The sequence below is a fragment of the Panulirus ornatus genome, chromosome 1, assembly GCF_036320965.1.
Source record: "Panulirus ornatus isolate Po-2019 chromosome 1, ASM3632096v1, whole genome shotgun sequence".
NCBI lineage: Eukaryota > Metazoa > Arthropoda > Malacostraca > Decapoda > Palinuridae > Panulirus > Panulirus ornatus.
This window is the reverse complement of record NC_092224.1, coordinates 50,120,749-50,147,192: the sequence shown is the minus strand read 5'-3', so window position 1 is coordinate 50,147,192 and position 26,444 is coordinate 50,120,749. Positions and strand designations below refer to the sequence as shown.

Sequence of the window (26,444 nt, the reverse complement as noted above, 5' to 3'; positions counted from 1 at the left end):
AGGATCGTACTCTCGTGCTCAAGGATCGTACTGTCGTGCTCAAGGATCGTACTGTCATGCTCAAAGATCGTACTGTCATGCTCAAGGATCGTACTGTCATGCTCAAGGATCGTATTGTCATGCTCAAGGATCGTACTGTCATGCTCAAGGGTCGTACTGTCATGCTCAAGGGTCGTACTGTCATGCTCAAGGATCGTACTGTTATGCTCAAAGATCGTACTGTCATGCTCAAAGATCGTACTGTCATGCTCAAGGATCGTACTGTCATGCTCAAGGATCGTACTGTCATGCTCAAGGATCGTAGTGTCATGCTCAAGGATCGTACTGTCATGCTCAAGGATCGTAGTGTCATGCTCAAGGATCGTACTGTCATGCTCAAGGATCGTACTGTCATGCTCAAGGATCGTAGTGTCGTGTTCCTGCGTCAGCAGTAACAGCAGTGCTTCAGCAGCCCCCGCTGCTCCTGGGGTCAGCATCAGTGTTCCTGCAGCAGCATACGCTCCCTCCCTCCCTCCCTGCATGAGTCAGGGGCTCACGAGGGAAGCATCACAGGAGCTCAGCCTCCAGAGGTCGATGTGAGCCGCCAGCCTCCAATTATTGTGTTTTGTCTAGTGTGTGTGTGTGTGTGTGTGTGTGTGTGTGTGTGTGTGTGTGTGTGTTTAATTGAGAACTTATAAGTCAAGTTAATTATTTATCGTATTTTTCTATACGACAATGGATAAAATGGATATTTATTGACAGATTAATATATAAACTGGCGGTAGTCAGTTGCGTTGTCTCGTCCCCACAAAACGGGCTGTAAGTTCTTGCAGCATCCCGATGTGTCTCCAAGTTGCAGTTATAAACCTTGTTCTTGTATTTGTTTTTTGTTTGTGTTTGTTGTGAAGCGAGAGACGATGACAAGCTTGGCCGTGTGGAGTAGAGGATCACGGGCGACGCATCCCGGGACAAGCAAGCCCAGCATGGTGGCCGACATGGACAGTGGAATAAAAAAACTGACTGAAAACCCTTTTTAGAGGCGCATACAACATACCCTTGTCTTACTGTGGTCAACGACGTAGCCGTTGAACACATCGATACGAGCCTTGGGTATGATCGCCTGGCCCTTGAGAGAGTATAGGGGAGCACATGGGAAAGACTGACAACACGGGACCTAACGATCGAAGACGAAGTGGTTTGCTGAAGGATCATGATACAGTTCTGTATATCCAACTTATATAGAGGCAAATATGTGGGATAGGCAGACGGGACACGATGAATGTAGGCCAACATAGCCAAAGGTGGCACCGTTGTGATCGTGGGTTGTGCTGTCGTGTTAAAAAGTTGCAAGTTCGTCTTCAACGCTTGTGGTGTCGCGAGCAAGGGTTGTGGTTTCGTGCTCAAGGGCTGCAATGATCTCAAGAGCTGTAATGTGCTCAAGAGTTATAGTGTTATGATCAAGGGTTATAATGCAGTGCACAAGGTTTGTGGTGTCGTGCTCAAGGGTTGGGGTGTCGTACTCAAGGGTTGCAGAGTCATGCTCAAGGGTTACAGTGTCGTACTCAAGGGTTATAATCTCGCGTGCAATGTTTGTAGTGTCGTGTTCAACGTTTGTAGTGTCGTGCTCAAGGACTGTAGAGTCGTGCTCAAGGGTTGCAGTATCATGCTGAAGGGTTTGTGCTGTATTGTGATCAAGTTTTGTAGTGTCGTGTTCAAGGTTTGTAGTATCGTGTTCAAGGATTTTAATGTCGTGTTCAAGGATTGTAGTATCGTGTTCAAGGATTTTAATGTCGTGTTCAAGGTTTGTAGCATCGTGTTCAAGGATCTTAATGTCGTGTTCAAGGGTAAAAATGTTATGCTCAAGGTTTGTAGTCTCGTGCTCAAGGGCTCAAGGTTTGTAGCTTTGTGTTCATGGATTCTAATGGCGTCTTCAAGGATTGTAGTGTCGTGTTCAAGGTTGGTAGGGTCGTGTTCATGGATTCTAATGTCGTGTTCAAGGGTAATAATGTTATGCTCAAGGTTTGTTGCCTTGTGCTCAAGGGTTGTATGGTCGTGTTCAATTATTCTAATGTGTTCAAGAGTTGTAGTGTCGTGCTCAAGGTTGTCGTGCTTAAGGTTTGTACTTTTATGCTCTAGGGTTGTAGTATCGTAAAGGGTTGTAATGTCGTGCTCGAGGATTGTATTATCGTGCTTAAGGATAGCTGTGCCGACCCAAGGTTTGTAGAGTTGTGCTCAAGGGTTGTGATGTCGTGCTCGAGAGTTGTAATGTGTTCAGTGGTTGTACTGTCGTGCTTAAGGAATGTTGTGTCATACCTACGGCCTGTAAAGTTGTGTTCAAGGGTTGTAATGTCGTGCTCAACGATTGTGATGTCGTGCTCAAGGTTTGTAGTTTCGTGCTTAGTGGTTGTAGTATCGTGCTCAATGGATGTGGTGTCGTGCGCAAATGTTGTAGTGTCATGCTCAAAGGTTGCGCTGTCGTGTTCAAGGGTTGCAATGTCGTGCTCAAGGATTGAAGTGTCGTGCTTAAGGGTTGCAGTGTCGTGCCAAGGGGTTATACTGTCGTGCTTAATGTTTGTTCTGCTATACTCAAGGGTTGTAATATCGTGTTGAAGAGTTGTAATGTCGTGCTCAAGGACTTTACTGTCATGTTTAAGGATTGTTGTGTCGTACCCAAGGTCTGTAGAGTTGTGCTCAAGGGTTGCAAAGTCGAGCTTGAGAGTTGTAGTGCCGTACTCAAGGATTGTAGTGTCGTGCGTAATGGTTGTAGAGTCGTGCTCAAGTTTTGTCATGTCATTCTCAAGGATTGTAGTGTCATGCTTAAGGGTTGTAGTGTCGTACTCAAGGATTGTAGTGTCGTGCTTAATGGTTGTAGTGTCGTGCTCAAGTTTTGTCATGTCGTGCTCAAGGGTTGTAGTGTCATGCTCAAGGGTTGTAGTGTCGTGCTCAAGGTTTGTAATGTCGTGCTCAAGGGTTGTAGTGTTGTGCTCAAGCGTTGTAGTGTCGAGCTCAAGGGTTGTAGTGTCGTGCTCAAGGTTTGTAATGTCGTGCTCAAGGGTTGTAGTGTCATGCACAAGTGGCTCAAGGGTTGTAGTGTCGTGCTCAAGGTTTGTAATGTCGTGCCCAAGGGTTGTAATGTCGTGCTCAAGGGTTGTAGCGTCGTGGTCAAGGGTTGTAGTGTCGTGCTCAAGCGTTGTAGTGTCGTGCTCAAGGTTTGTAATGTTGTGCTCAAGGGTTGTAGTGTCGTGCTCTAGGGTTGTAATGTCGTCCTCAAGGGTTGTAGTGTCGTGCTCAAGGGTTGTAATATCGTGCTCAAGGGTTGTAATGTCGTGCTCAAGGTTGTAATGTCGTGCTTAAGGGTTGTAGTGTCGTGCTCAAGGGTCGTAGTGTCGTGCTCAAGGTTTGTAATGTCGTGCTCAAGGGTTGTAGTGTTGTGCTCAAGGGTTGTAGTGTCGAGCTCAAGGGTTGTAGTGTCGTGCTCAGGGTTTGTAATGTCGTGCTCAAGGGTTGTAGTGTCATGCTCAAGTGGCTCAAGGGTTGTAGTGCCGTGCTCAAGGTTTGTAATGTCGTGCTCAAGGGTTGTAATGTCGTGCTCAAGGATTGTAGCGTCGTGGTCAAGGGTTGTAGTGTCGTGCTCAAGCGTTGTAGTGTCGTGCTTAAGGTTTGTAATGTTGTGCTCAAGGGTTGTAGTGTCGTGCTTAAGGGTTGTAATGTCGTCCTCAAGGGTTGTAGTGTCGTGCTCAAGGGTTGTAATATCGTGCTCAAGGGTTGTAATGTCGTGCTCAAGGTTGTAATGTCGTGCTTAAGGGTTGTAGCGTCGTGCTCAAGGGTTGTAATGTCGTCCTCAAGGTTTGTAGTGTCGTGCTCAAGGTTTGTAATGTAGTGTTCAAGGGTTGTAATGTCGTGCTCAAGGGTTGTAGTGTCGTGATCAAGGGTTGTAGTGTCGTGCTCAAGGTTGTAATGTCGTACTCAAGGGTTGTAGTGTCGTGCTCAAGGGTTGTAATGTCGTGTTCAAGGGTTGTAATGTCGTTCTCAAGGGTTGTAATGCCGTGCTCAAGGGTTGTAGTGTCATGCTCAAGGGTTGTAATGTCGTCCTCAAGGGTTGCAGTGTCGTGCTCAAGGGTTGTAATGTCGTGCTCAAGGGTTGAACTGTCGTGGTCAAGGGTTGTAGTGTCATGCTCAAGGGTTGTAGTGTCGTGCTCAAGGTTGTAATGTCGTCCTCAAGGGTTGTAGTGTCGTGCTCAAGGGTTGTAATGTCGTCCTCAAGGGTTGTAGTGTCGTGCTCAAGGTTTGTAATGTCGTGCTCAAGGGTTGTACTGTCGTGGTCAAGGGTTGTAGTGTCATGCTCAAGGGTTGTAGTGTCGTGCTCAAGGTTGTAATGTTGTGCTCAAGGGTTGTAGTGTCGTGCTCAAGGGTTGTAATGTCGTCCTCAAGGGTTGTAATGTCGTGCTCAAGGTTTGTAATGTCGTGTTCAAGGGTTGTAATGTCGTTGTCAAGGGTTGTACTGTCGTGCTCAAGGGTTGTAGTGTCATGCTCAAGGGTTGTAGTGTCGTGCTCAAGGTTGTAATGTTGTGCTCAAGGGTTGTAGTGTCGTGCTCAAGGGTTGTAATGTCGTCCTCAAGGGTTGTAATGTCGTGCTCAAGGTTTGTAATGTCGTGTTCAAGGGTTGTAATGTCGTGCTCAAGGGTTGTAGTGTCGTGATCAAGGGTTGCAGTGTCGTGCTCAAGGCTTGTAATGTCGTGCTCAAGGGTTGTAGTGTCATGCTCAAGGGTTGTAATGTCGTGCTCAAGGGTTGTAGTGTCGTGCTCAAGGGTTGTAGTGTCGTGATCAAGGGTTGCAGTGTCGTGCTCAAGGTTGTAATGTCGTGCTCAAGGGTTGTAATGTCGTGCTCAAGGGTTGTAGTGTCGTGCTCAAGGGTTGTAATGTCTTGCTCAAGGGTTGTAGTGTCGTGCTCAAGAGGTTGTGCTAGTATGGACATTGAATGCAGTTGACGCATAACATCAAGATTGGTGGGTTTGATGGCACACCATAAGTCATCATTAAAGCCCTATGATGGGAGCGGGAACCACACTACAGTTAGTCCAGAACACTAGCTGTAATGTCAGTAAGTGACCACGACCCTGGAGTGTTCTTGCATGGGTCTGTGCCAGGCGGAGAGTGTGGCCACAATGTTCGCATCTTTCACCTGCAGAGTACGGTGCTGGAGCCCTACACGTAGAAGTCAAAAGCTTGTCCACGATAAGACCTTCAAGCAGGCATGCTACCGGGTCTGGGTGATCCGTTGTTTTTCACAGGTGGGGATGGCTCTCACCTCCTCGAGCTGGTGTCCAGAGGTGTCATACATGTAGGATGTCCTGGGGTAAGCTACGGGGAATCATCAATGACAGTTACTGAACAGTCTTTTGTCTGCCTGTTGCCGATGAACGACAGTGAAGTTCAAGATGAGTGAACTTCCATCGACACTTGATGATGTTCAGCTGGGTTGAGTGGGTCACTAGTGCGTGTGTGCTTGAGTGCCTGATATTAAACGAGCGTTTGTGATCGTCAGCTTTACAGTCAAACCGACCGTCGTGCATCTGGCGGCCGGAAACTGAGTTCTTGATGTGGTGAGTGTGTTGTGGGTAGTCGACGTCTTATTTGGTCACGGGTCATATGGCTGGTTCAGCTGTGACCATCAAACCAAGACTGCCTGAAGACGTTCTGTGAAGCCAGCGGTGTTTACGCTGACTGGCATCAGGCACGTCTATTTAGAACATTCTTCATTATCGACTTTTCGAAATATGTCCAAAGAGCCAGTCATCTGGGTACACCATAATTCAGCAGATGGTTGGTGGTTTAATCGGACAGTTTCCAGTTGTTTCACAGACTATGTTTGGAACTGATGACTCTACGTAGACAAGAACCTCGTGTAAATCCTTTATTGAATAGAGACTATCAGTTTGAGGCTGAGTCTGGTCAGCATATGTGTCTTGAAATACCGAAACAAGAAAAAATATAAGAACATAATTCGTTGTTGAGTGCTGCATGTATGTCTGATAACTGCTGAAGTATACTGAAGTATAACAGAGATCATCATTCTTAAATAATGATGATACTGTAGTCGGAAGGTGATTAAATGTTTAATAGGTGATTAAGTTCAAATGAATATCCAGCAAACTGTATGGCTCATGAGTGATCATGTTGGTGGGCACCTTGCCTATGTACTGCTGGACCCCAGGCGGCCACATAGCTTGCCTAAATGATAAGAGCCGCTGCTGCTACTGGACGGTGAGGGAGCGTCAGGTGCGGGAGGCGGCGGTCGACAGTCAACGCCATTTAGCACAAAACGTAGACAGAAAGTTTTGAGGTTTTGTTGTCGGTTCAGAATTTAGACCGTAAAGTACTGGTGACGTGAACAACAATGCATCGCGTACGTTTGATTACTAGCAACTTAGAAGACATTGTTGGTAATAAACAGCTGGCGTTTCACAGGTCTTTAGTCATGTTAAAACAGTGGTGTATACCTTGCCCTCGCCGTACTTGCGCAACATACCCTGCCAGTTGCTGTTATCATGGCCAACCTTAGTTTCAGTACTACACAGGCTGACGAGCTTGTCTTTGCGGGAGCTGCTCCAGATTACATCGGTCAGCTCGACACAAAACTGCTCATGTATCTCATCAGAGCTTCTCATCCCACTCTCGCCTGACCAGTGTGACGTACTTTTTATCTATCAAGAACAATCAAAGCTTCAATCTTTAACCTATGCTGATAGACTAGCTTTCCTGGTAAGATGTAACTTTCTTCTGGTTGGTAAAAGCCAACCCTGCCACTTGTGGCATATGTACAGAACGATCCTTCTAACAGAAAGCGTAACCAGCGTCTTCTTCAGAAAGTTGACCTTCGACAAGCAAGTCTCACTTAGCGTCGTTCTGTCTATGGTGTTTATTACTAACTCTTAAGCAACTGTGGCAGTTCATATGGTCGGACGGTCGATTGATTCTTACGGTTTAGGAGTGTGTGGAAGTTTCACACCGCCACATTTAACAGACTTTCCATGAAACCACCTTCTAGCGCGGAGGGTTGGACTGGGCAGTGTGGGATCAGAATGAATAAACTGTTATACACTGTTCTAGTTCCTCTTCAGCGAGCCAGCCAAGATACTGCTGAACTACAGAGGCATCCAATGTCAACACGAAACCGCTGGTGTCTTGAATTGCATGTATGCAGGTTCACTGTGGTCACTTTTATCTATGTATAATGCTAGCCACTTTTACTATCAATCTATCCCCATACAACTTTGTTCGTTGGGTTAAGTAGCTTGAAAATATCTACCTAACTAATCACTGACTACCTAGTCTAGTTTACTGGGTCAATGGCCGGAGGTTGGGCGTAAAATTCTTTAAAGTGGACGAACAGATATACATACAACTCACGCACTCTCCCGGTTGGAGAGATCAGATCCAGTAACAAGGCAGACCAAAGATGGTCGAGGGGTCATTGGCTGCAGGTCTTCAAAATAATCTTCACCTGTTGCATCCCTGGGCCGCAGGGTGGCCAGCTGCCGTGTGTCACTACTAGGATGGTGAGGAGGTCATGGACTGCTAGGGGCAAACATAGACGGGCGACTCACCTATCCCTGTCATAGGTAAGCAAGAGCCGCAGTCGAGGGTACAAGATCCAAGTACTGCTCTCCTGCACTAGAAAACAACACACTCCCTCTGGTGAGGCTCCACGCAACGTAGAATGGTGGATGTGTGGAAGAAAGTAAGTAAAGAGGAAACTGATATTGCTATGATACTGGAGGAACAACTACCGGCAGAAATGTGGAGTTGAGAGACAAAGCCCGACGAGAGATATAGCTCCCTCCCTGACACTAAGATAGGTAGACTCATGCACGCACACATATTGACGACGAGAGATATAGCTCCCTCCCTGACACTAAGATAGGTAGACTCATGCACGCACACATATTGATACACCTCACAACAATATAAACATACCTGGTTTCACCGTAATAATTATTCTATCTTGAAACCTAACATTACAAAATCCCTTAATAGCCCTTGAAGAAACTGGGAGTCTTCTTCACATGGTGGAGAGCTTATCTGAAGAGTTACTCCATTCGCATAAAGATAGGGTCAGAGTACTGTTATTACATCTAGGCAAGTTTTGTGGATCTAAATGTGTACTTGACAGAGTCGGATCTTAAGTATTCCGAATTCTCACCTTTCCCAGTCTGCCCTTACGCCGCAAGCTTGGTTTTCTACTTTTCATCTGTATTTATTGTTTCGGTTTCTGCTCCCGAGGACCGGCGGTTTTCGTAACTTTGTCATTAACCAGATTATGCAATACTAGGCGAGACAGTCACATGATTAATTCGTAAACAATGGCAACTCTAGGGTGGGCACAGGGGATGCCGTATTCTTAAGTTGCCATCAGTCACAAGGTAATCATGCAACTTTATGGTTTGCCTACGCCCATAAACCGCTACGCTTCGGAACTTAGCTTACTATTATTTTTTCCGTCATACTCTGCTCCATTTCGGAATGCACATTTCCAGCCTCCTTAATACGTCTTGATTCTTGATTCTTAACACATAAAACATTTTTCTATGTTTCATCTAAGGTTTGACCTCTAAGAGCACTTTTCTCCATGAACGAAGTCTTTGACATAAAAGTGAGCATGCAAATACCTACCATTACATCCACATATATAGATATACATAATCGTACATATATTTCAAAGACACACACACACACACACACACACACACACACACACACACACACACAAACTTACCTACGAGTGTCATGGTGGTGGAGACAGTGCCCAGCGGATTGGCGACGATACAACGGTAGTGGCCGAAGTTCTCAGGACCGACAGAATTGAGCACTAGCTTGGAGGAGCCTGTGCCCCGCCCCTCCCAAGCCTCCAGCGACCCTTCTGGTGGGGAGATGAAATTCGAAGCTTAAGCGAGGTGGCGGAAGGTGAGGGTGTGATGTTACATGATATGGAGGTACGTCAAGGTGATAAGGTGAGAGGGATGTAGTACGACGTAATGTTAGGTGTAAGATGATGGTGAGGTGTAGTGAAGTGAGCCAGAAATTTTATATGATGCTGAGGTTTTTAAAATGTATGGAGAGGTGTTATAAAGACACCTTGTGGTGATGGGAGCTCACTGGGTTTGATGATATGAAAATACTTGATAATACCTTGTTAGGAGGCCAAAATAGTGATTTTGTGATGTTAGAAGATGAGAATGAGGGGTCAGAAATCGTAAGCTTCCTCGCTAGGGGGCTGTGATAAGGGGTGAAGAGGTATGAATGATCTATTGGACTGTTATAAGTTGAAGGTACGGCATAATACAGTAGAGACTTGGTATCTCAGGTTGATGGTGAGTTACAGATGTTAAGTGAGGTATGAAGTGAGAGGCAGATGCCAGCCAGAGAGTTCGTGGAAAGCACATATGACAAGACGTTCTCTACTCTTTAGCAAGCGCAGGAGGGAACCTGGATATTCTGGAGAAGTGGAGGAGAGTGAAAAGCTGCAGGCCAGCCTGGCTTCTGACGAGGGACCGTGTGGAACTGGAGAAGGGGCTGCAACCCATCAGGCTCCACGGGTCTCAAGGGATGGATTAGTTGAGAGTTCAGGAAGGGCAGCAGGCGAGGTTACTCCAGTAAGAGGAGGTGAGAGTGGAAGATAAGACTTATTGCAGGAGATCTGACAAAGATGGAGGTAAGACGTATTATGGGAGGTGTGTGAAGGATGAAAGTGAAACGTATTCCAGGAGGTTTGTGAGGGATGAAGTGAGACATACTGCAGGAGGTTTGTGAGGGATGGAAATGATACATTTTGCAGGTGGTCTGTGAGGGATGGAGGTGAGACATATTGCAGGAGGTCTATGAAGGATGGAGATAAGACAGATTACAAGAAGTCAGTGGGAGGTGTGGATGAGACGTATTGCATGAGGTCTGTGAGAGATGGAGATGAGGAATATTGCGGGAGGTATGTGAAAGTGGAGGTTAGACGTACTGCAGGAGGTCTATGAGGGATGGAGGTGAGGCATGTTGCAGGTCTGTGCGGGATGTAGTTGAGACGTGTTGCAAGAGGTCTGTGAGGGAGGGAGATGAGAAATATTGAAGGAGGTCTGAGAGGGATGGAGGTTAGACGTACTGCAGGTGGTCTGTGAGGGATGGAGGTGAGACGTATTGCGGGAGTTCTGTGAGGGAAGGAGAAGAGAAATATTGCAGATCTGAGAGGGATGAAGGTTGAACATACTGTAGGAGGTCTGTGAGGGATGGAGGTGAAACATATAGCAGGAGGTCTGAGAGGGATGGAGGTTTACTTGAGTCTCTATGAGAAAGACCGTCAACAGGAGGCCTGATTGGCCCAAGACTGGATTGTCTGGTAAGAAGTAGACAAAAATAAGAGTTTGGCTTGACAGCAAAATATATTTTCGCTCAGCAGTTTTTTTAAGCTATCACCGACTCCCCGCTGCTGCACATTAACCTTACTGTCCCTGTTACCACTGTCGTTTATATAATTCATTTCTGGTGTTTTTCTCAGACTTTACCTAAATTTATAAAATATTTGTCTTAACGACTTTCGAAGGAATTCATAGTCTTAACATTCATTACGTCTGACGGTAACTTATTCTAGTGCTCAATACACCTATGAAAAAAGAAGCTTTTTCCCACGTCCATACTACATCTTTTAGCTTTGAGTTCTATTTCATTTGTCCTGGTAACCATATTTTCTTGTGTTTCGAAAGATGTTTGTGATTTACATTATCAGACTTGTTCAGACTTTTGAACACTTGGATTATGTCGCCGCGAAGTCTACGTTATTCAAGGGAGAAGCGATCCAATCGTTTTAGCCTCTCTTCGTATTCCAGATTTCTAAGGCATGGGATCAATTTTGTCGCGCGTCTTTGTACTTGCTTTAATTTTTCCGTCTTTCTTATAGTTTGGAGACCAAAGAGTGGTCTTTCAAGTGAATTATAAAGTGTGACAATTGTTTCTGGTGTCTTGCAATCTATGTTCCTGGCTGTGACAACTAACACCTGGTTGCTTATTTTACTTGTTGCTTGACACTGTTTGGTGCATTTCAGATTGTTGCTAATGACGACTCCAATGTCCTTTTCTTCATTTGCTTTAGGTAGAGAGTTTCCGAATAGTTTGTAGTCGTAACGGATATTCTTGTCTCCAAAGTGCATAACTTTACACTTGTCTTTACTAAACTTCATTTGCCATCTGTCTGACCACTCTGCTAATAAGTTAAGATCTCTTTCAATTATTTTGCAGTCCCGCGTGTTTACAGCTCTACCTCCCAGTTTAGTATCGTCAGCAAATTTTGAGATCTTAGATATGAGACCGAGTTCTAGGTCATTAATGTATATCATGTTAAGAATTGGGCCTAGGACCGACCCCTGTGGCACACCACCACTCGTTACGTCTAGCCAATCTGAGACTTCGCCGTTTAATACTACACGCTGCCTTCTTCCGGTAAGCCAGTCTCTGATCCATGTACAGAGTTCTTCACCGATTCTGTGTGCTTTGAGTTTATGTTAAAGTCTCTTGTGAAGTATTTTATCGAAAGCCTTTTGGAAATCTAAATATATTGCATCAGATGGTGATTTTTCGTCCCAATTCTGATAAATAACATTAAAAGATTCCAGTAAATTCTATAGCGGAAACCGTGTTGGTTGTCTGATATAATTTTGTGATGTTCTAGAAACGTGACAATTGTATCTCGTATTATTTTTTTCATCGTTTTACCAAAAACTGACGTAAGGCTAATTGGGCGGTAGCTCAATGCACACATTTTGTCTCTTTTTTCATATATGAGAGTAACATTTGCTAGTTTCCAGTCAGTTGGCACCTGACCATCCGAAAGAGATTTATTGAACATTTTTGATACGGGGTACATCAACTGTCTCCTGACCTTTAAGAATCTTGGAGCTAAGTTATCTTGGCCGTTGGATGTGTTAGGATATAATTGGTCCAGGTATTTATGTATTTCAGAGCTCTTTATTTCTCTAACCTTCAACTCTTCTTCATCAGATCCTTGAAACATTTTCATTGGTTGTGGTATTCGAGATGTTTCTTCAATTATGAATACGGAGTTAAAAGAATGATCTAGCATGTTAGCCATTTCCTTGTCGTCAGTAGTTAGTGTGTCATGTTCGTTTCGTAATGGTCCAATTCCTTCTTTTACTGTCTTCCTTTGTCTTATATATTTGAAGAATTCCTTTGGATTGTTCTTAGCTTTCAAGGAAATTCTTATTTCTTTCTCGCGTTCACTTTGTCTTATGACCTTCTTACACCCTCTTAGGATTTTCACTGATTTCTGGCGATTTTCATCGGTTCCCATTTATTTGAATTTTTTATAAATTTTCTTCTCTAGGAAAATTAGTCCTTCTGTTCTCCAATTCATCCATGATGGTTTTGAAATATTGCAAGTCATCTTCGTAATTCGTGGAATATCTTTATTTTCATTCTCGAATAGTGTGTTTTTAGAATCATTTCACATTTTCTCTTCTGTGTGAACGTCAAGAAATTTCGCGTCTAATGTTCAAAATTTGCTCTCCTGTGATCTGTGGTTGAGAATCTGTTGTCATTTATTTCATAATCTAAATTTTTCTCTAATCTAATCAAACTGTGATCGCTGTTTGACGAACTCTCACCTACTTCGAAAGAGTTGATTAGTTTGTGTCACTGATGAGGACAAGATCAAGAATATTTATACCTCTAGTTGGTTTTTTAAATCAACTGATCTAGAAAAGCGTCTTCAATCAGCTCCGTTACTCTCGTTCCCTCTCGGTCACCTGTTAACGTGTTCCAGTTTATGCTTGGACTATTGAAGTCTCCTACTATGATAACCTCTTATCTGTTTATCATAGTTTTGATTTCATTGTATAATATCTTATCGTCTTCTTTTCGCTCAGGAGGTCTGTAAATAACGCCGAGACGTAGTTTACTTTTGAACTTGTCGGTAATGTCAATATAAAGAGAGTCGTAATTGTGTGTATCTACTTTGCTTATCTTAATAGCCCTGATATTGTTATCAACGTAGATTAAAACTCCACCACCTTCCCTGTTCAAGCGATCTTTCGTAAACAGTTTGTGTCCGGGTATTGCTAACTCGGCGATTAAGTGTTTATTTTCAGAGTTCACCTACGTTTCTGAAATTGCAATAATGTTCAGTTTTTCAGTAATTGCAAAGGATATAAGTTCATCGCGTTTCGTAATGATGATCCGGACATTTGTGTATATCAAACTTATTTCCCTTGGATCTGATTTCTGGACTCAGCTTTGCCGTCTCTTTTTTACTGTTTGTATGTGTGTTTGTATTATCACTGTTAATGTCTGCGTGTGCAGCAGCGGGGGAGAGACGGTTCTCCATCTGTTTTGGGTTCACCGCCTCACTCTGACCCTCCCCACACTGGACCCGACCAGCCTTGGTCCTAAAAGGTTACCAGAGAGTTGACCTGTAGCTGTGTTAACCCGCTACCCATACTGCCAGTGCTGTCCTCAGCTGGCACTACTTGGTCTTTCTTTGCTACTTCCTCTGGCTGTGAGGTTACCGCTGCTCCCCGAGGATCACTACCGCCAAGGTCCTACCGCTACCTATATAGTGGACAAACTGGACGCCCTGTCCCTCACAGCTCTTTCACACTCAAATCCCCAAGCACCGACCCACCTTCCACGTATTGCAGAGGTCTGTGAGGGATGGAGGTGACACATAATACAGGAGGTTTCTGAGGGATGTGAGACATATTACACGAGGTCTGTGAGGGATGGAAGAGACATATTACAGGTCTGTAATGGATGAAGTTGATACACATTAAAGGAGGTCTGTGAGGAAAGGATGTGAGACATAATACAGGAGGCCTGTGAGGGATGGAGGTGAGACATATTGCAGGAGGTCTGTGAGAGATGGAGGTTAGACATATTGCAGGTCTGTGCGGGATGGAGGTGAGACGTATTGCAGGAGGTCTGTAAGGGATGTAGGTGATACATATTAAAGGTCTTTGAGGGATGAAGATGAGAGTTAATGCGGAAGGTCTATGTGGGATGGAGGTAGGATATATTGCAGGAAGTCTGTAAGAGATGAAAGAGAGACATGTTGCAGGTCTTTGAGGGATGGATATGAGACATATTGCAGGAGGCGTGTGAGGGATGGAGGTGAGAATTATTGCAGAAAGTCTATGAGGGATGGAGGTGAGACATATTTCAGGAGGTCTAAAGAGGAATGTATGTAAGATATATTGCAGGTTTGTGAGGGATGGAGGTGAGACATATTGCAGGGGGTCTGTGCGAGATGGAGGTGAGACATAGTGCAGGTCTGTGAGGGATGGAGGTGAGACGTATTCTTGGAGGCCTGAGTGGGGTGAAGGTAAGACTTATTGCAAGAAGTGTCTGGGGGATGGAGGTGAGACATAATGCAGGAGGTTTGTGAGAGATGGAGGTGAGACGTATTGCAGGAGGTCTGAGATGAATGAAGGTGAGACATATTACAGGAGGTCTGTGCTGGATGGAGGTAAGACATATTGCACGATATCTGTGAGGGATGGAAGTGAGACGCATTGCGGTAGGTATGTAAGGTTGGAGTTGAAACATATTGCAGGAGGTCTGTGAGGGATGGAGGTGAAACGTATTGTAGAAGGTCTATGAGGGATGGAGCTGATACATATTGCAGGAAGTCTGTGAGCAGTAGAGGTGAGACTTACTGCTGGAGGTCTGTGAAGGATGGAGGTGAGAGGTACTGCAGGAGGTAGTTGAGGGATGGATGTGAAACATATTGCAGTAGGGTTATGAGATATGGATGTTAAAAGTAGATTGCAGGAGGCCTGTGAGGTTCGAAGATGAGATGTACTGAAGGTGGTTTGTAAGGGTGAAGGTGAAACGTACTGTAGGAGGCCTGTGAGGAATGGAGGTGAGACGTATTGCAAGAGGTAGCTGAGGGATGGAGGTGAGACGTATTGCAGGAGATGTGTGAGATATGGAGGTGAGACGTATTGCAGGTGGTTTGGGGGGGTGAAAGTGAGAAATATTGCAGGAGGTTTGTGAGGGATGGAGGTGGAAGTATTGCAGGAGGTCGGTGAGGGATGGAAGTGAGAGAAATTGCAGGAGGTTTTTGAGGGATTGAGGTGAGACATACTGTAGGAGGTCTTTGAGGTATGGAGGTGAGACGTATTGCAGGAGGTCGGTGAGGGGTGGAGTTGAGACGTATTGGAGAGGGTCTCTGAGGGATGGAGATAAGTATTGCAGGGATTCTCTGAGAAATGGAAATGAGACGTATCGCAGGAGATCTGTGAGGATGGAGGTGAGACATATCACAGAAGGTATGTGAGTGAGGGATAGAGGTGAGTCATATTGCAAGAGGTGTCTGAGGAATAAAGGCGAGACGCATTACATGAGGTTTCTAAGGGTCGGTGGTGAAACATAATGCAGAAGGTTTCTGTGGGATGGATTTGAGACATACTGCAGGGGGTTTATGATGAATTGAGGCGATACATTTTACAGGAGGTCTGTGAGAGATAGAGGTGAGGTAAATTGCAGGAGATCTGTGAGAGATAGAGATGAGATGTAACGTAGGAGGTGTGTTAGGGATTGAGGTGAGTCATTTTGCAGGTCTGTGAGGGGTGTATGTGAGACGTGTTACAGCAGGTATGTAAGGTTGAAGGTGAAACATATTCCAAGAGGTCTGTGAGGGTTGAAGGTAACAAGTATAACAGGAGGTATCTGAGGGATGTGGGTGATTGCAGGAGGTCTGTGAGGGATGGATTTGAGACATTTTAAGAGGTTTCCGAGGGATGGAGATGAGAAGTATAGCAGGAAGTCTCTGAGGGATGCAGGTGAGACGTATTGCAGGAGGTCTGTGAAGGATGGAGGTGAGACGTATTACAGGAGATTTGTTAGAGATAGAGGTGTGATATATTGCAGGAGGTCTGTGAGGGATGGAGGTGAAACGTATTGCAGGAGGTCTGTGAAGGATGGAAGTGAGACAGAATGCAGGAAGTGTGTGAGGGATGGAGGTGAGCTGTATTATAGGAGGTCTGTGATTGATGGCGGTGAAACGTATTACAGGATGTCTGTTAGGGATGGAGGTGAGACATATTGTTGGAAATCTCTAAAGGATGGAGATATGACGTATTGTAGGAGGTTTGTGAGGGGTGGATGTGAGACATATTGCAGGAGGTCTGTGATGGATGGAGGAGTAACATATTACAGGATGTCCGTGAGAGATGGAGGTGAGAAATACTGCAGCAAGTGACGCTTATTTTAGGAGGTCTGTGAGGGATGGAAGAGAAAGTTATTGCAAGAGGTTTGGTGGGATGGAGGTGACTGCTGGAGGTCTGTGATGGATGGAGGTGAGGATCGTTGTAGGAGGTTCTTAAGGGATGGAGATGAGAAGTGTTGCAGGGGGGTCTCTGAGTGATGGAGGTGAGTTGTATGGCAGGAGGTCTGTAAGGATGGAGGTGAGACATATTGTACTAAGTCTGATGGATGGAGGTGAGACATACCACAGGAGGTCTCTGAGGGACGGAGGTGAGATATATTGCAGGAAATCTGTGAGGGATTGAGATGAGACATGTTGCATAGGCTGTGCTAGGGACTGAGGTGAGACATTTTGCAGGTACCTCTACAAGGAATGGGTGTGAGGCGCATTGCAGTAGGTTGTAAGGATGAAGTTGAAACAAATTGCAGCAGGTCTATGAGGGATAGAGGTGAGACGTATTGCAGAAGGTCTGTGGGGGATGGAGGTGAGATGTACCGCAGGAGGTCTCTGACGGATGGAGGTGAGACATATTGCAGGATGTAGCTGAGGGAAGGAGGCGAGATGTATTGCAGGAGGTGAGTGACATATGGAGGTGAGACGTATTGCAGGTGGTTTGCGAGAGTGAAGGTGAGAAATATTGCAGGAGGTCTGTGAGAGATGGAGGTGGACGTATTGCAGGAGGCTGGTGAGGGATGGAGGTGAGACGAATTATAGGAGGTTTTTGAGGGAGTGAGGTGAGTCATACTGTGAGGTATGGAGGTGTGACATATTGCAGAACGTCTGTGAGGGATGGAGGTGAGACGTATTGCAAAATATCTCTGAGGGATGGAGATGAGAAGTTTTGCAGAGAGTCTCTGAGGGATGAAGGCGAGGCTTATTGGAGGTGGTTTTTCAGTAATGGAGATAAGAAGTTTTGCAAGCAGTCTCTGAGGGGTGGAGGTGAGACGCATTACAGGAGGTCTGTGAGGGATGGAGGCAAGAGGTGTCTAAGGGATGGAGGTGAGACGTATTGCATGAGGTTTCTGGGGGTTGAAGGTGAAACATAATGCAATTTGCCTCTGTGGTGATGAATTGAAACATATTGCAGGAGGCCTGTGATGGAAGGGGGTGAGACATATTACAGGAGGTCAGTGAGAGATGAAGGTAAAATATATTGCAGGAGATCTGTGAGGGATGGAGGTGAGATGTACTGTAGGAGGTGTGTTAGGGATTGAGATGAGAAATTTTGAAGGTCTGTAAGGGATGTATGTGAGACATATTACTGCAGGTATGTAAGGATGGAGGTGAACATATTCCAAGAGGTCTGTGAGGGTTGAAGGTAACAAGTATAACAGGAGGTATCTGAGGGATGTGGGTGATTGCAGGAGGTCTGTGAGGGATGGATTTGAGACATTTTAAGAGGTTTCCGAGGGATGGAGATGAGAAGTATTGCAGGAAGTCTCTGAGGGAGCAGGTGAGACGTATTGCAGGAGGTCTGTGAAGGATGGAGGTGAGACGTATTACAGGAGATTTGTTAGAGATAGAGGTGTGATATATTGCAGGAGGTCTGTGAGGGATGGAGGTGAAACGTATTGCAGGAGGTCTGTGAAGGATGGAAGTGAGACAGAATGCAGGAAGTGTGTGAGGGATGGAGGTGAGCTGTATTATAGGAGGTCTGTGATTGATGGCGGTGAAACGTATTACAGGATGTCTGTTAGGGATGGAGGTGAGACATATTGTTGGAAATCTCTAAAGGATGGAGATATGACGTATTGTAGGAGGTTTGTGAGGGGTGTATGTGAGACATATTGCAGGAGGTCTGTGATGGATGGAGGAGTAACATATTACAGGATGTCCGTGAGAGATGGAGGTGAGAAATACTGCAGCAAGTGACGCTTATTTTAGGAGGTCTGTGAGGGATGGAAGAGAAAGTTATTGCAAGAGGTTTGGTGGGATGGAGGTGACTGCTGGAGGTCTGTGATGGATGGAGGTGAGGATCGTTGTAGGAGGTTCTTAAGGGATGGAGATGAGAAGTGTTGCAAGGGGGTCTCTGAGCGATGGAGGTGAGTTGTATGGCAGGAGGTCTGTAAGGATGGAGGTGAGACATATTGTACTAAGTCTGATGGATGGAGGTGAGACATACCACAGGAGGTCTCTGAGGGACGGAGGTGAGATATATTGCAGGAAATCTGTGAGGGATTGAGATGAGACATGTTGCATAGGCTGTGCTAGGGACTGAGGTGAGACATTTTGCAAGTACCTCTACAAGGAATGGGTGTGAGGCGCATTGCAGTAGGTTGTAAGGATGAAGTTGAAACTAATTGCAGCAGGTCTATGAGGAATAGAGGTGAGACGTATTGCAGAAGGTCTGTGGGGGATGGAGGTGAGATGTACCGAAGGAGGTCTCTGACGGATGGAGGTGAGACATATTGCAGGATGTAGCTGAGGGAAGGAGGCGAGATGTATTGCAGGAGGTGAGTGACATATGGAGGTGAGACGTATTGCAGGTGGTTTGCGAGAGTGAAGGTGAGAAATATTGCAGGAGGTCTGTGAGAGATGGAGGTGGACGTATTGCAGGAGGCTGGTGAGGGATGGAGGTGAGACGAATTATAGGAGGTTTTTGAGGGAGTGAGGTGAGTCATACTGTGAGGTATGGAGGTGTGACATATTGCAGAACGTCTGTGAGGGATGGAGGTGAGACGTATTGCAAAATATCTCTGAGGGATGGAGATGAGAAGTTTTGCAGAGAGTCTCTGAGGGATGAAGGCGAGGCTTATTGGAGGTGGTTTTTCAGTAATGGAGATAAGAAGTTTTGCAAGCAGTCTCTGAGGGGTGGAGGTGAGACGCATTACAGGAGGTCTGTGAGGGATGGAGGCAAGAGGTGTCTAAGGGATGGAGGTGAGACGTATTGCATGAGGTTTCTGGGGGTTGAAGGTGAAACATAATGCAATTTGCCTCTGTGGTGATGAATTGAAACATATTGCAGGAGGCCTGTGATGGAAGGGGGTGAGACATATTACAGGAGGTCAGTGAGAGATGAAGGTAAAATATATTGCAGGAGATCTGTGAGGGATGGAGGTGAGATGTACTGTAGGAGGTGTGTTAGGGATTGAGATGAGAAATTTTGAAGGTCTGTAAGGGATGTATGTGAGACATATTACTGCAGGTATGTAAGGATGGAGGTGAAACATACTGCAAGAGTTCTATGAAGGTTGGAGGTGAGACGTATTACAGGAGGTATGTGAGGGATGGAGGTGAAACTTATTGCAGGACGTCCCTAAGGGATGGAGGTGAGACATGACAGGAGGACTGTAAGGATGGGGTTAAGAGGTATTAGAGAAGGTGTCTTAGGGATATTGGTGAGATATATTGCAGGAAATGCGTGAGGGATACAGGTGAGACTTATTGCAGAAGGTCTCCGAGGGATGGAGATGAGAAGTATTGCAGGGGGTCTCTGAAGGATGGAGGTGAGACGTATGGGACGAGATCTATGAGAGGGGAGGGGAGACGTATTACAGGAGGACTCTAAGGGATCGAGGTGAGACGTATCGCAGGAGGTCTCTGAGGGTTGGAGCTGAGATATTGCAGGCGGTCTCTGAGAGATGGATGTGAGACATATCGCAGGAGGTCTGTGGTGGATGGAGGTGAGATGTGTTGAAGGAGATCCGTGAGAGATGAAGGTGAGAAGTATTACAGGTGTGTTAGGGATTGAGTGAGACATTTCCGGGCCTGTGAGATATGTGAGATGTATTACAGTAGGTGTATAAGGTTGAAAGTGAAGCATACTCCAGGAGGTCTGCGAGGGTTGGAGGTGAGACGTGTTGCAGGAGATGTGTTAGGGATTTAGGTGAGACATTTTGCAGGTCTGTGAGGGATGGATGTTAGTCGTTTTGCAGCAGGTATATAAAGTTGAAGGTGAAGCATATTCCAGGAGGTCTGTGAGGGATGGAGGTAACAAATATAGCAGGAGGTCTCTGAGGGATGGAGGTGATTGCAGGAGGTCTGTGAGGGATGGATTTCAGACACATTGTAGGTTTGTGAGAGATGAAGATGAGAAGTACTGCAGGGAGCCTGTGGGATGATGGTGAGACGTATTCCAGGAGGTCTGTTAGAGATAGAGGTGTGATATATTGCAGGAGGTCTGTGAGGGATGGAGGTGAGATGTATTGCAGGAAATGTCTGAGGGATGGAGGTGAGACATAATGGAGGAGATATGTGAGTGATGGAGGTGACACGTATTGTAAGAGGTCTGTGAAGGATGGAAGTGAGACATAATGCAAGAGGTGTGTGAGGAATGGAGATGAGACTTATTGCAGGAGGACTTTGAGGGTTGGAAGTGAGATATGTTGCAGGAGGTCTCTGAAGGAAGGATGTGAGACATTTTGCAGGAGGTCTGTGATGGAATGAGGTGAGATATATCACAGGACTGTGAGAGATGGCAGTGAGATATACTGCAGGCGATCTGTGAGGGATGGAGGTGAGATGTATTGCAGGAAGTGTGTTAGGGATGGAGGTGAGACATATTGCTGGATATCTCTGAGGGATGGAGATGAGACATATTGCAAGAGGTCTCTGAGGGATGGAGGTGAGACATACTGCAGGGGGTAGGTGAGACACATTACTGGAAGTCTATGAGAGATGGAAGTGAGATATATTGCAGGAGATATGCGATGGATGGTGGTGAGATGCATTGCAGGAGGTGTGCTAAGGATGGAGGTGAGATGTATTGTAGGGGGTCTCTGAGGGATGAAGGTGAAGGGTATTGCAGGAGGTATGAGAGGGATGGAGTTGAAACATATTGCAAGGGATCTGGGAAGGATGGAGGTGAGACATAATGCAGGTCTGTGAGGGATGAAGGTGAAGGGTATTGCAGGAGGTATGAGAGGGATGGAGATGAAACATATTGCAAGGGATCTGGAAGGATGGAGGTGAGACATAATGCAGGTCTGTGAGGGATGAAGGTGATATACATTACAGGAGGTCTTTGAGGGATGGAGGTGAAACTTATTGCAGGTGGTCTGTGAGTGATAGTGAGACGTACTACAGGTGGTTTGTGAAAGGAAGATCAAGTTAATTTGTGCTCTTGGTGGGGGGAAGATAGATAGATAGATAGATAGATAGATAGATAGATAGATAGAGAGAGAGAGAGAGAGAGAGAGAGAGAGAGAGAGAGAGAGAGAGAGAGAGAGAGAGAGAGAGAGAGAGAGAGAGAGAGAGAGAGAGAGAGAGAGAGAGAGAGAGAGAGCGCGGGGATAATGTATCTGTAAACAGAGGTGGGTTGAGGTGCTGGGAGGCGTCACGCTGCTCAGGCAGGTGAGGCCCACCTCCTCACGTCCGGTACCGGGGAGGGAGGATCATCGGACGGACGGACTACATGAACAGGATGCTAAGCAATGGTAGGGAAACTTGCTGATTACTGAGCATGCATAAAACAATAAGTTAAAACATGTTAAACTGTTTTGCAAGAGGACTATAGAATCCTGCGAGTCATAATCAAGGTATCAGATTAAGGGAGGAAATATGTCAAGAATAAAAGAGGAATGTACAGTCTTCAGAGGAAACCATCAAAGGAGTTGGACAATGTTGCCAGTGAAGGGGAAGAGTCAGTGAGGCGAATGACCAACACGGGAAGGGCCACCAGGTAAACACGGTACAGCCAAGGTTGTGCTGTGATGACACTTGGTACCTGGTACGGGGGACGTTTGGGGTTGTACCGTGAGGACACGTTCTGCATGGCACAGAAGAGGTGTATGGTTGTACCTTACTGACGTATGGTACTCGGAACTGTGTTGATGCAAGCTACACGGTACAGGAGAAATGTGGGGGTCGTACCGTGTTGACACAGGGTACAAGTATACTGTTATCAGAAAGTAGTTATAAAACTAAACCCAGACTGGGGACCACTGAACAGACACAGACACAGACACACACATACACACACACACACACACACACACACACACACACACACACACACACACACACACACACACACACAGTATTTAACTGTACACTTAACTAGGCATATATATATATATATATATATATATATATATATATATATATATATATATATATATATATATATATATATATATATATATATATATATCTTTTTTTTTTCTTTTCTTTTCTTTTTTTTTGCTTTGTCGCTGTCTCCCGCGTTTGCGAGGTAGCGCACAGAAACAGACGAAAGAAATGACCCAACCCACCCCCATACACATGTATATACATACGTCCACACACGCAAATAGACATACCTACACAGCTTTCCACGTTTTACCCCAGACACTTCACATGCCCTGATTCAATCCACTGACAGCACGTCAACCCCGGTATACCACATCGATCCAATTCACTCTATTCCTTGCCCTCCTTTCACCCTCTTGCATGTTCAGGCCCCGATCACACAAAATCTTTTTCACTCCATCTTTCCACCTCCAATTTGGTCTCCCACTTCTCCTCGTTCCCTCCACCTCCGACACATATATCCTCTTGGTCAATCTTTCCTCACTCATTCTCTCCATGTGCCCAAACCATTTCAAAACACCCTCTTCTGCTCTCTCAACCACACTCTTTTTATTTCCACACATCTCTCTTACCCTTACGTTACTTACTCGATCAAACCACCTCACACCCACCACACATTGTCCTCAAACATCTCATTTCCAGCACATCCATCCTCCTGCGCACAACTCTATCCATAGCCCACGCCTCGCAACCATACAACATTATTGGAACCACTATTCCTTCAAACATACCCATTTTTGCTTTCCGAGATAATGTTCTCGACTTTCACACATTCTTCAAGGCTCCCAGGATTTTCGCCGCCTCCCCCACCCTATGATCCACTTCCGCTTCCATGGTTCCATCCGCTGCCAGATCCACTCCAAGATATCTAAAACACTTTACTTCCTCCAGTTTTTCTCCATTCAAACTTACCTCCCAATTGACTTAACCCTCAACCCTACTGTACCTAATAACCTTGCTCTTATACACATTTACTCTTAACTTTCTTCTTTCACACACTTTACCAAACTCAGTCACCAGCTTCTGCAGTTTCTCACAGAAATCAGCCACCAGGGCTGTATCATCAGCGAACAACAACTGACTCACTTCCCAAGCTCTCTCATCCACAACAGACTTCATACTTGCCCCTCTTTCCAAAACTCTTGCATTCACCTCCCTAACAACCCCATCCATAAACAAATCAAACAACCATGGAGACATCACACACCCCTGCCTCAAACCTACATTCACTGAGAACCAATCACTTTCCTCTCTTCCTACACGTACATATGCAAAACATCCTCGATAAAAACTTTTCACTGCTTCTAACAACTTGCCTCCCACACCATATATTCTTAAAACCTTCCACAGAGCATCTCTATCAACTCTATCATATGCCTTCTCCAGATCCAAAATGCTACATACAAATCCATTTGCTTTTCTAAGTATTTCTCACATACATTCTTCAAAGCAAACACCTGATCCACACATCCTCTACCACTTCTGAAACCACACTGCTCTTCCCCAATCTGATGCTCTGTACATGCCCTCACTCTCTCAATCAATACCCTCCCACATAATTTTCCAGGAATACTCAACAAACTTACACCTCTGTAATTTGAGCACTCACTCTTATCCCCTTTCCCTTTTTACAATGGCACTACGCACGCATTCCGCCAATCCTCAGGCACCTCACCGTGAGTCATACATACATTAAATAACCTTACCAACCAGTCAATAATACATTCACCCTCTTTTTTTAATAAATTCCACTGTAATACCATCCAAACCTGCTGCCTTGCCGGCTTTCATCTTCCGTAAGGCTTTTACTACTTCTTCTCTGTTTACCAAATCATTTTCCCTAACCATCTCACTTTGCACACCACCTCGACCAAAACACCCTATATCTGCCACTCTATCATCAAACACATTCAACAAACCTTAAAAATACTCACTCCATCTCCTTCTCACATCACCACTACTTGTTATCACCTCCCCATTTGCGCCCTTCACTGAAGTTCCCATTTGCTCCCTTGTCTTACGCACTTTATTTACCTCCTTCCAGAACATCTTTTTATTCTCCCTAAAATTTAATGATACTCTCTCACCCCAACTCTCATTTGACTTCTTTTTCACCTCTTGCACCTTTCTCTTGACCTCCTGTCTCTTTCTTTTATACATCTCCCACTCATATGCATTTTTTCCCTGCAAAAATCGTCCAAATGCCTCGCTCTTCTCTTTCACTAATAATCTTACTTCTTCATCCCACCACTCACTACCCTTTCTAATCAACCCACCTCCCACTCTTCTCATGCCACAAGCATCTTTTGCGCAATCCATCACTGATTCCCTAAATACATCCCATTCCTCTCCCACTCCCCTTACTTCCATTGTTCTCACCTTTTTCCATTCTGTACTCAGTCTCTACTGGTACTTCCTCACACAAGTCTCCTTCCCAAGCTCACTTACTCTCACCACCCTCTTCACCCCAACATTCACTCTTCTTTTCTGAAAACCCATACAAATCTTCACCTTAGCCTCCACAAGATAATGATCAGACATCCCTCCAGTTGCACCTCTCAGCACATTAACATCCAAAATTCTCTCTTTCGCGCGCCTGTCAATTAACACGTAATCCAATAACACTCTCTGGCCATCTCTCCGGCTTACATACGTATACTTATGTGTATATATATATATATATATATATATATATATATATATATATATATATATATATATATATATATATATATATATATATATATATTTTCTTTTCTTTCAAACTATTCGCCATTTCCCGCATTAGCGAGGTAGCGTTAAGAACAGAGGACTGGGCCTTGAGGGAATACCCTCACCTGGCCCAATTCTCTGTTCCTTCTTTTGGAAAAAAAAAAAAAAAAAAAAATCGAGAGGGGAGGATTTCCAGCCCCCCGCTCCCTCCCCTTTTAGTCGCCTTCTACGACACGCAGGGAATACGTGGGAAGTATTCTTTCTCCCCTATCCCCAGGGATAATATATATATATATATATATATATATATATATATATATATATATATATATATATAGGCATGTACAGAACATCCGACTGGGGAAGAGCAGTGTGGTTTCAGAAGTGGTAGAGGATGTGCGGATCAGGTGTTTGCTGAAGAATGTACGTGAGAAATACTTAGAAAAGCAAATGGATTTGTGTGTATCATTGATGGATCTGGAGAAGGCATATGATAGAGTTGACAGAGATGCTCTGTGGGAGGCAAGTTGTTAGAAGCAGTGAAAAGTTTTTATCGAGGATGTAAGGCATGTGTACGTGTAGGAAGAGAGGAAAGTGATTGGTTCTCATTGAATGTAGATTTGCGGCAGGGGTGTGTGATGTGTCCATGGCTGTTTAATTTGTTTATGGATGTGGTTGTTAGGGAGGTGAAAGCAAGAGTTTTGGAAAGAGGGGCAAGTATGGAGTCTGTTGGGGATGAGAGAGCTTGGGAAGTGAGTCAGTTGTTGTTCGCTGATAATACAGCGCTGGTGGCTGATTCATGTGAGAAACACAGAAGCTGGTGACTGAGTTTGGTAAAGTGTGTGAAAGAAGAAAGTTGAGAGTAAATGTGAGTAAGAGCAAGGTTATTTGGTACAGTATGGTTGAGGGTCAAGTCAATTGGGAGGTAAGTTTCAATGGAGAAAAACTGGAGGAAGTAAAGTGTTTTAGATTTCTGGGATTGGATTTGGCAGCGGATTGAACCATGGAAGTGGAAGTGGATCATAGGGTGGGGAAGGGGGCGAAAATTCTGGGGGCCTTGAAGAATGTGTGGAAGTCGAGAACATTATCTCGGAAAGCAAAAATGGGTATGTTTGAAGGAATAGTGGTTCCAACAATGTTGTATGGTTGCGAGGCGTGGGCTATGGATAGAGTTGTGCGCAGGAGGATGGATGTGCTGAAAATGAGATGTTTGAGGGCAATGTGTGGTGTGAGGTGGTTTGATCGAGTGAGTAACGTAAGGGTAAGAGAGATGTGTGGAAATAAAAAGAGCGTGGTTGAGAGAGCAGACGAGGGTGTTTTGAAGTGGTTTGGGCACATGGAGAGAATGAGTGAGGAAAGATTGACCAAGAGGATATATGTGTCGGAGGTGGAGGGAACGAGGAGAAGAGGGAGACCAAATTAGGAGTGGAAAGATGGAGTGAAAAAGATTTTGTGTGATCGGGGCCTGAACATGCAGAAGGGT

General features: G+C 45.1%; 1 protein-coding gene across 1 annotated transcript in view; it reads right to left on the bottom strand.

The window, feature by feature from the left end:
- Nucleotides 1-26,444, bottom strand: part of LOC139748986 (uncharacterized) — a 368,011-nt gene that overhangs the window by 111,247 nt on the left and 230,320 nt on the right. The window contains exon 8 of the mRNA XM_071662381.1: nt 8,756-8,899. Coding sequence (XP_071518482.1) covers nt 8,756-8,899 — 144 coding nt within the window. The remainder of the gene's footprint in view (nt 1-8,755; nt 8,900-26,444) is intronic.